Source organism: Ovis aries, chromosome 12 (genome assembly GCF_016772045.2).
Source record: "Ovis aries strain OAR_USU_Benz2616 breed Rambouillet chromosome 12, ARS-UI_Ramb_v3.0, whole genome shotgun sequence".
Lineage (NCBI taxonomy): Eukaryota > Metazoa > Chordata > Mammalia > Artiodactyla > Bovidae > Ovis > Ovis aries.
In genome coordinates this window covers 39,375,822-39,385,738 of record NC_056065.1, presented here as the reverse complement: position 1 = coordinate 39,385,738, position 9,917 = coordinate 39,375,822, and the positions used below count along the sequence as shown (strand labels likewise).

Sequence of the window (9,917 nt, the reverse complement as noted above, 5' to 3'; positions counted from 1 at the left end):
ACAGAGTCACTGCTTTGCCCTGGGTCCCCGTGTGTGTGAAATCGTGTGTGCCCTCCAGGAGTGGAGTGTTTCCCCCAGTCCTGTGGAGCTCCTGCACTCAAGCCCCACTGGCCTGCAAAGCCGAGGCTCTGGGGGCTCCTCCTCCTGATGCCAGGCCCTCAGGCTAGGGTTACTTATATGGGGCTCAGATCTCACTCCTGGGGAGAACCTCTGTGATAAAATTACTTTCTAGTCTGTGAGTTGGTCAACTGCCAGGTATGGGATTTGATTTACACAGTGAAAGGGCCCCTCCTACCATCACATGGAGACCTCATCTTTGGATGTGAAGTATCTTTTTTGGTAGGTTCCAGTCTTTTTACCAACGGTCTTTAAGCAGTTATTTGTGATTTTGGTGTTTTTATGACAGGAGGTAAGTTCAAGTCCTACTCCTGCCACCTTGTCTGGAATTGAAGGACTGTTTTTAGTTTGGATGCTTGCTGCCTTTTTTGGCAGTGTGTGCCGGCTGCTATCGCCTTGGTATCTGGTGTGCAAGCACAACGCACACTCCCATGCACACTCCCAGTAAGCAGGCACCATGATCAGGACCGCCTCCCAGGGGCAGCAGTGGTCCATGATGTCCCGGGACAGCAGGGCTAGCAGTTGGCACTTGCTCCTGTCTCTCTCAGTAGCAGTGACAGCCTGCCTACTCCCAAGGAGAGCAACTGGTGCCTGCTCATGGGTCCCTAGTTATGGGAGTGACCTGTGCCCATCTCTGGAGCCCATAACGGTGACAGCAGCTTGCACCTACCCCCAGAGCTCATGTTAGGTGGTGTCTTGTTGCCCGAGAGCCCAGGTTCAGGAAACAAAGCTCCTATGGTGGTCTTGCCCCTCTTCTAACGTCCCCCCCCCCGTACCCAACAATGGTGTCTTGCCTCTGGCAGGCCCCCGCCTCTTCTGAGTGCACGCTTAGTTGCCACTCTCCAGCCTCTTCAGGCTGTCTCTACACCGCCAATCCCTCTCTGGGTCTGACTCTGAAGGCTGAGCTTTGGCACCTAGCCTCACCACACCAAGAGATGAGCATGTCAGCCAGGGTACACAGGGCAGAGGTATGAACCATCTGTGCGGGTCCTTCCACTATAACCAGTTGTTGCACTCTTCCTCCAAGGCTCTGAAGCTCCCCCTCCATCTAGGTTGATCTCCCTGCAGGTGAGGGGACTTCCCAGGGTGGGGAAACCTTTCTTCCACATCTCCCTCCCTGGGGTGCAAGTCCTGTCTCGATTCCTTTCTCCAAATATTGTTTGGAGAGTGTTAGTTTTTCCCCTCCCCTACAGCAAAGAGAACTTTCCTTTTAGTGAAAGAAAAGTGATTCGGGAATGGGATAAGAAATATCAGGGTGTAAAGGGAGCTTAAGAAAGCCATCATTATTGTATCGTTTGGAGGCATGTCTCATGCTTCTGTTGCATAGTTTTGTTCTATAAAATGGAGAATTAAAACAATTCCAAATGGACATGTTGCTTATTATTCTATGATTTTAAATTTGACTAGGGTAACAAATATACATTTATATCTACTTTATATTCATGCTGACAAGTTGACATATTCAAATTAGGGGCACATCAAAAACTGGCAAGTAAGTAAGTAGCAAAATAAGCACAGTGACTGGCGATGTAGTGCTGAAAACAGCTGCTGCTAGGGAGAAAGAAATGCTTGGCAAAGGTCAGGGTGCAACATGGGAGTGTTGGGGGGTGTAGTGGCAGAGAACAGAGAACTGCCACCTTTCTGTGCAAGGCTTACCTAATAGAATGATTTCATTCCTCAAATTTTATAACTCTATCTGAAAAACATCCAATTAAAAGGACTTCTTTATTTTGTATTCTTGCTCTTACAGATCCCTCGGTGTCTTCTTACTGTTTTAAAACTTTTCTTAATATCAGAAGAAATAAAATGAAGCTGATTACCAAGGAACATTGAAAGCCTATTTTATAGACACACACACACATATAATTTGCTTCTCACCAGGCACAAATCTATTATTGGCAAGACTTTTTGCTTTTATCCCTCAGGTAAGTATAATCTCAGAGAGGAAAAACAAACCCCAAATTGTAAAAATGTGCTATATTTATATATGTAAAAAATTTAAAAATTATTAGTTTTAGAGATGGCACCTAGTAAAGAAAGGCACAATATGTGTAATCCACTGAATATTTAAAACTCTCTTTCAGTGTTTGAAATGGTGAAATTCTGACTGTATTGGGAACAAAACATTTATGTGAAAGTTCAATCAGTTTGTAGTTGGCTGAATGTAACCAAGTATTTAACAAGATGCTGCTGTACTTATTTTTAAAAATTCATTTAAATTCATGTTCAGAGTATTAAGTTTGTAAGTTCTCCTTCAAAGAACAGAAGAGCCAGTAATTAATAAAGACAAGTGTTCAGATTTATTTGGAAATTCACAGTTTCTAATGGCACTACAGCTCCGTAGTTACATTATTAAAAGTCTTCTTTCCACAACCCTGGATGCTGCACACAGACGGTGTAACTCCCCGCTCTACCTCTGCTCTCATCTGGACCTTTTTTCAATGGGTTTCTATACAATCAGGCCCTCTTGCTCTGAATGGCTAATTGTACAGATTGGAAAAAAATGTAAATCATCTAAAACATACTGTTAACGTAAAGCAGCAACTTAAACAAACAAAAGAGGCTTTAAATAAGTCACATTACGAACAATACCCACATAAGGTATTAGACAAGTTTAAAACAGTTATTACTAAAAGTGCTCAATAACTTATAACTTAAATCTTACAACACAGAACAGTGAATTCTCTCCCTTTCAAAAAGAAACTTTCCACTTTTACTCCATTGCTGTATAAACACATACTTAGAAATCATTTGATTCAAAGTCACTGCCAATTATTTTTAAAGAAAAGAGACAAAATGAATACAAACACATTGACAACACACATGTATATCTGCACATTTGTAGCCAATACAAAGCAAACACCAAGGAGTAATAATCCCTTTAGACTTGACCAATTAGACAAGGCTTGACAAACTCACTAGCTTGTTCTGTGCATATGTATATAGGCAGTGATTATGAGGCCTGGACTCACTGGACAAACTTTCAAATTTTCCATTTGTAAGAGAAAACAACGATCTCAAAGTCACGAGGATTAGTGCTTATTGTGATTGTTTAAAATGTAACATAGCTAAAGGAAACCCTTAAAAGTGGCTAAATGTGTTTAACACGTGAATTTATTTAAAAAAAATATTTGCAAATACCAATCATTTGAAGAAAAAAATTATGTAGTTGCTTTTTCCTCTCACTGAATTAGCAACCAAAGGAAACTAGTGTGAATAAGTTAACTGAAAATAATATTAAAAGTATCACCGCTTACCTAAAAGAATAGACCTAAAAATTCCATCAAGTGTCTGTTTCAGGTGAGTTTGCTAAACAAAAGTCTACCTGGCCAAGTCTTTAGGATCTTTACACTCTCTTTACTGATCTTTACTGAACGCCAGGCGCAGATCACTTTAAAGCCTTGTAGTGTTTGCAGCTTCAAAAACTAACAAAGTTATAAAAGAAATCAAATGACAGAAAAAGTTCTCCCTCCTCTTCCAGTGGCATTATAAATAGACAAAGGCACATAAATATGGGAAGGTGCAAGAAATAGGAACAAAGCTAACGGAAGAGGTTTAGGCTTTCATTCCTATCCCACCCAAGGAACTGGGCTTCCAAATTACTTTTGTCCCAGTAATTAATTAATCTGTGAAAAAACATCTTTATAAAATGTCTATCATTGTCCTTGCAGTCTTATAAAACTGCAGCTCATTAACCAAGATTGACATAATCCCACCTACTTTTTAAAAAGGCAGAAACCATAATTTCTGAATACTTTTCCCATTTATATGTTCTCCCTCCCCATACCCTTCAAATACCACAGACTGTTCTTCAAAGAACAACGAAAAGTCTCCAATATGAAAAGTTCGATTAATTTTAGATATGTCCCGAGACTGCTGTAACACCAAATGTTCCCACGGTGATCTCTTTGTTTCCTTTGATTATGTCATGCAGGCTCGGCAGTGATCCTGACTTAGTCTGTATCAAAGTTTTTATCAATTTTCCTTGGTCTTGGACTTTAGATCGCCTTCGTTTCAAAGCCCTCTTCTCAGTTTTTGTCTTTTGGGACTGTCCATTGCACAGACTTGTGCAAGCTGAAATGCCACAAAAATAAGACTCTTCTGACTGTGATGAAGTTTCTGAGCTTCCTTCAGATGGAGGACCCTTATAAGAAGAGTGATAAACTTCTCCCATATTAGAAAAATCTCTCTGGTTTGTAAAAGGTTTTCTTCCTTTTATGTCTCCATTGGCTACAGGGTGCAGTGGATCAGCTGGCTTTATGGTCTCAATTTTTTCAGTTTTGTACTTGCAGCGTTTCTTCTTTAACACAAGTAAAAGAAAGGGTAGGAATTAGACCACTGATAGTTACGTAATCAAACATTCAGACAGCTGAGCTGCTGGAATAAAGTGCCACCTCCTGGTGGAAAGTGAAAGTATTATAGACAGCAAAACACACTGTTATGTTCTATACAGGTACTACCATAACTACCTTTCCACTTTGTAATACTACTCAACCAAATTCTTCATTTATCTGTCACCTCTGAATATAGATTAGGCATCTGAATGCTTATTATATGCCATATATTCTTCCAGTTGCTTTCATGTATATCTTACTAACCCTGAAAGGTGAGCATTTTGTCCTTGACTACCAAATGAGAAAACCAAGGTTCATAAGTTTGATTCCCTGTCCAAGTTACATGGCAGTAAGTGGCCAAGTTAGGATTGAATCCTAGGCTATTTGGTTTTAATGGTCAAGTTCTTTAGCCTAGAGACAAACGTTGTTTGCTTAGTTGCTAAGTTGTGCCCGACTCTTTTGTGACATCATGGACTCCTCACTCCATGAGATTTTCCAGGCAAGAATACTGTAGTGGGTGGCCATTTCCTTCTCCAAGGAATCTTCCAGACCTAGGGATAGAACCTGCGTCTCCTGCATTGGAAGGCAGATTCTTTACCACTGAGCTACCTGGACCTCTAGTAAATACAACTTACTTTCAGAGGTAAAATGAGAAAAGCCCACACTTTGTAACCAAAAAAGTCTAAGTATATTTTGATTTTTGCCACCTCTTTAATGGGTCATTTAAAGAAGATACAAATTCTGAGTTTCAGTTTTCTCACTTAAAAAATGGGGAAAGTATCATTTTTAGGTTGATAAGAGGATTACAGGAATAGGTATACACACTGCCTGACATGCACTGATAATAGGAATGAGTATCAACAAGGGGTCAGCAAGTTTTTTCTGTAAAACCCAGACAATAAGTATTTTAGGCTTTTCAGGTCACATACTCTCTCTCCTACATATTCACTTTTATTTCATAACCCTTTAAAAATGGTTCCAGGATCATAATAAAACAGGCCATATATGGCCTATGGGCCACAGTTTGCAGACCCTGTAAACAAATCATTATCATTACTGAAAATAATAAGTTTAAGGACCAGTAAAGGTAATAGTAAAACTTTCACCTATTTCTTCATCTACATCCACATAACACACCAATACACTTGAAAGGAAACAAAGGATTACCTTTTTTTCTGGAGAAAACTTGAGGGGTTCTACAATGTACAAATCACTTGGATCTACTGTAAGAGAAAAAAAAAGGCAGATATAAAATGTAAAGTAGATTATACTATGATTAAATACTATCTTATCCATATATGATTATTTTCATAACAGAACCGATGAATTTATATTTGTAACAGACTAAAACATATATTTATGCATTTGAAATTAGTAAGCCTAAAGCAATAAGGTAGAAGAGGGCACCATTCTTATCCTGGGCTTGACTGGTCATCATGGAATACCTTAAGTTTTTAACTAACAGCTGGCTATCAGCCAACATAGTAAAGATCCTTGTTTGGACCAGCTCTACCCTCTTGTTTAGTCGCTAAATCGTGTCCGACTTTTTTGCAACCCCATGGACTATAGCTCACCAGGTTTCTCTGTCCATGGGACTTCCCAGGCAAGAATACTAGAGTGGATCTTCTATCTTGGGGACAGAATCAGTGTTTCCTGCATTTGTGGGTGGATTCTTTACCACTGAGCCACCTGGGAAGCCTCTACCCTCTGAACTTGATAAGAAAAATAACATTACCAGATAAGCTAATACCAAACTTACAGATCATATGAATATTTTTCTAAAAGACTAAACTCCACACTGTGTTGCAGTTATGGGTTAATTATGTGCAACAAGCACATAGTATGAAATTCAGTTCAAGGAACATACACACAAAAGAAGTTTAACAAGTGTTTCCTAATAGTTTATTACTATGATTTACTGTGATCAAAACTATGATTTATTGTGATCAATACCAGGACACTCTGGCACGATAAGAAAATCAGAAATATTAAGTTTCTAATGTTTCATTACTTTAAGCACATTCAAGACAGCTTTACTGACAAGATAAATGTACATATAAAAGAGGGGCTATGAGATTTTAATCCTATTCAACCCACTAAAAGTAAATGATTTATGGTTTGATGCAGGTGAAGTCTGTAAGTAACAAATGTATAATAAACTTCATGTGCCAGAAATTTACTAACAACATGATTCAATGAATTATCATTTTTCACATTATGTCTTAGAAACTTGTTGAGAAAGTCATCAAATAAACAAAAATATCCAATGATTCCTTTAAACAGTCATTTCTACTAGATTACTAATCTCATTCAAATTGTTTTTTTAAAAAAACACGATGTCTACTTCTAGGAATGATTGCTAATGGTTTTCAGATCAAATTTTCCACTAAAAGCAATTAAATATGAGTGTTTTTTGTAAGTCACTAACAGCACTTCCCACTCCAGTACTCCTGCCTGGAAAATCCCATGGACAGAGGAGCCTGGTAGGCTGCAGTCCATGGGGTCATGAAGAGTTGGACATGACTGAGCGACTTCACTTTCACTTTTATGCATTGGAGAAGGAAATGGCAACCCACTCCAGTGTTCTTGCCTGGAGAATCCCAGGGACAGGGGAGCCTGGTGGGCTGCCATCTATGGGGTCACACAGAGTCGGACATGACGGAAGCAACTTAGCAGCAGCATCAACAGCACTTAATTAGGCTGTCAAGACTAAGTAAGTAAGTAATCCCAGGCCACAACTGAAGGAAAAGCAGTAATCCAGACCCGTCAAGTGAAACACAATTCATTTTTGCCCAGAGACCTTGCCACCACTGTCTAGAAACATGGACTCATACTGCATATTATTAGCCAGGGAGACACCAACAACCGAAGTACAGTTTCTACTGAATGCACGTTGTTTTCACACGATCATAAAGTTGAAAAATTAAGTCAAATCATCATAAATTAGAGCTGACCTGTACATTATATTCCTCTTTCAACAGAAAATTACAAGGCATTTAAAAAAGGGTAAACACAGCTTGAAAAGACTAAACAAGCATCAGAACCAGAGTTAGATATGATAGAAATGTTGACATTATTATTAGATCAGGAATTTTTAAAAAATACATGACATTAAGGATGTAAATTGAAAAAAAGCAGACAACATGCAAGAACAGATAGATAATATAAGCAGAAAAATTCTAAAAAGGAGTTTAAAAAATGCTAGATAGAGATCAAACACAGGAACAAAAGTGAAGAATGCCTCTGGGTTCATTAATAGACTGAGTAAAGAATCACTAAACTTGAGAATATGACAATAGAAATTTCCAAATCTAAAATACAAAGAGAAAAAAGACTTAAAAAAAAAAAAAAAGAACAGACTATTCAAAAACCATGGGACGACTACAAAAGGTGTAGCATACAAGTACTGAGAATACAGGAGGATAAGGACAGGAGAAAGGAATAGATGCAATATTTTCAGTAATAATGACAGAATCTTCTCACATTGACATCAGACAGAAACCACAGCTCTAGGAAACTGAGAACAACAAGCAGGAAAAATGCCCAAAATACTACAACCAGGCATATCATATACAAATTTCAAAAAAATCAAAGATATAAGCTAAAACTGAGGACCTAAAATTGCCAACAGACCTGCTTTACAAGTAATGTTAAAAAGCAGTTCTTTAGAAAGGAGGAAAATAAGGTAGGTCAGAAACCCAGCTCTGCATAAAGAAAGGAAAAGCACCAGAGAAGGAATAAAAGAAGGGACGATAAAAACTTTCGCTTTTCTTATTCTTAATCCATAACATAACAATTTGTTCACAAAAATAATGGCAACAAAGTAATTGAGTATGCTTATGTAAATAGACAAGATTAGGTAAAAATAAAAAGAATGACAGCACTGATACAAGAGATGGAAGGGAGGAATCAGAAATATTCTGTTATTATAAAATATATGTATGTACTACCTCTAGAGTAATATAGTACTATTTGAAAGTGGACTTGTATTAGCTGTAAATGTATACTGTAATCTCTGGGACCCTAAAAAAAAGTCATAATTTTTTAACATATGCTATGAAAGGAAAAAAATGAAACCATAAAACATGCTCAGTTAAAACCACAAAAGACAGAAAAAACGTGGAAGACAATAACAGGAATAAAGAATGAGAGCAACAAACAGAAAACAGTAACAAATATAGCAAATATAGTTGGATAAATATCCAATCATTTTAAACTTTAATGGCCTAAATTCACCAATTTATAAGACTGTAAAAGTGGTCCAAACAAGATTCAACCATATGTTGCTCATAAGAAGTCCACTTTAAATATAAAGATACATATAGATTAAAGGTACAGGGATGAAAAAAGATATACCATGCTAACACAAATCAAAAGAAAGCAGGAATAGCATATTAATTTCAGAGAGAGCAAACTTCAGAGCAAGGAAATTTATTCAGGATAAAAAGGGATATTTCATGATGATAAAAGGGTCCATTATCCAAAAAGCATAACAATCTTTAATGCGCATGCATCTCACAGAATGGCAGAATACATGAGGCAAAACTGGTAGAACTACAAGGAGAAACAGATGAACCTACTATTATAGCTGGAGACTTTAACACTCCTCTATCTTAAGATCCAGCAAGCAGAGAATCAAAGAATATGGCAGATGTCAATAGCACCAAAATCCACTGCGTTTCTACATACCAGCAATAAACACAAACACACACAAAACGCAATTTTCAACAGCATCAAAAAATATTCTAGAAATAAAACTTTCAAAAGTTTGACTTTTTGAAGTATACAGAGATGCTATGTTCTTCCCAAATTGGTATGTAGAGTCAATGTAATCAACCAAAAGCCTAATAATTTTTCAATGAAATACTTAATAAATGATTCTAAATTTACATGGAAACAAAGACCCAGTAATGGCCGAGCAACCTAAAACAACTGAATTTCATACATATTTTATAATCAATTCCCTACCTAAAAACCACATACAAAAAAAAAAAAAATCAATTCCAGGTATCTTAGAATCTAAAAATAAAAACCAAACACTAAAACTATAAGAGAATATCATCCATAAACAGTAAAAAAAAAAAATCTGTTTAAACAACACCGAAGAAGCACTAACCACACCAGGAAAAAAATTCCATAAGTCTGATTAAATTAAAATTAAGAGCTTCTTTTTCTTATTTAAAAAGACTCCATGTAAAAGAAAATAAATAGCCTCAAGAGTGAAATAAGATTATCTGCAACATTAACGAACTAACAATTAGGATACAAATTTTAAAAATAACTGTAAGCCAACAGGAAAGAGATAAATAACCACATAAAAGAACAGGCAAAAATTTCAATGTCCAGGAAAGTCAAATGATTAAAAGGCCTAAGTTAGCATGCTCAACTTCAATAGTAATCAGGTAAATGCAAATTATAACTTAAATGAGCTTAACAAACACTTTAAAACTTGACATTCTGACTGTG

At 37.1% G+C, this 9,917-nt stretch overlaps 1 protein-coding gene across 9 annotated transcripts in view; it reads right to left on the bottom strand.

Moving 5' to 3' along the window:
- Positions 1-2,394: 2,394 nt before the first annotated feature.
- The window catches only part of SUCO (SUN domain containing ossification factor), an 88,199-nt gene continuing 80,676 nt past the window's right edge, over positions 2,395-9,917 (bottom strand). For 5 of the 9 annotated variants that reach the window (XM_027975617.3, XM_027975620.3, XM_027975619.3 and 2 more), the window contains 2 exons: positions 5,619-5,674; positions 2,395-4,417 (listed from right to left, as the gene is read on the bottom strand). In XM_027975617.3, the coding sequence (XP_027831418.1) occupies positions 3,974-4,417; positions 5,619-5,674 (500 nt within the window). In that variant the 3' untranslated portion in view covers positions 2,395-3,973. Of the gene's footprint in view, positions 4,418-5,618; positions 5,675-9,917 lie in introns of those variants that run through there. The other 4 variants (XM_027975618.3, XM_060396097.1, XM_060396098.1 and 1 more) reach the window with 2 other exon arrangements.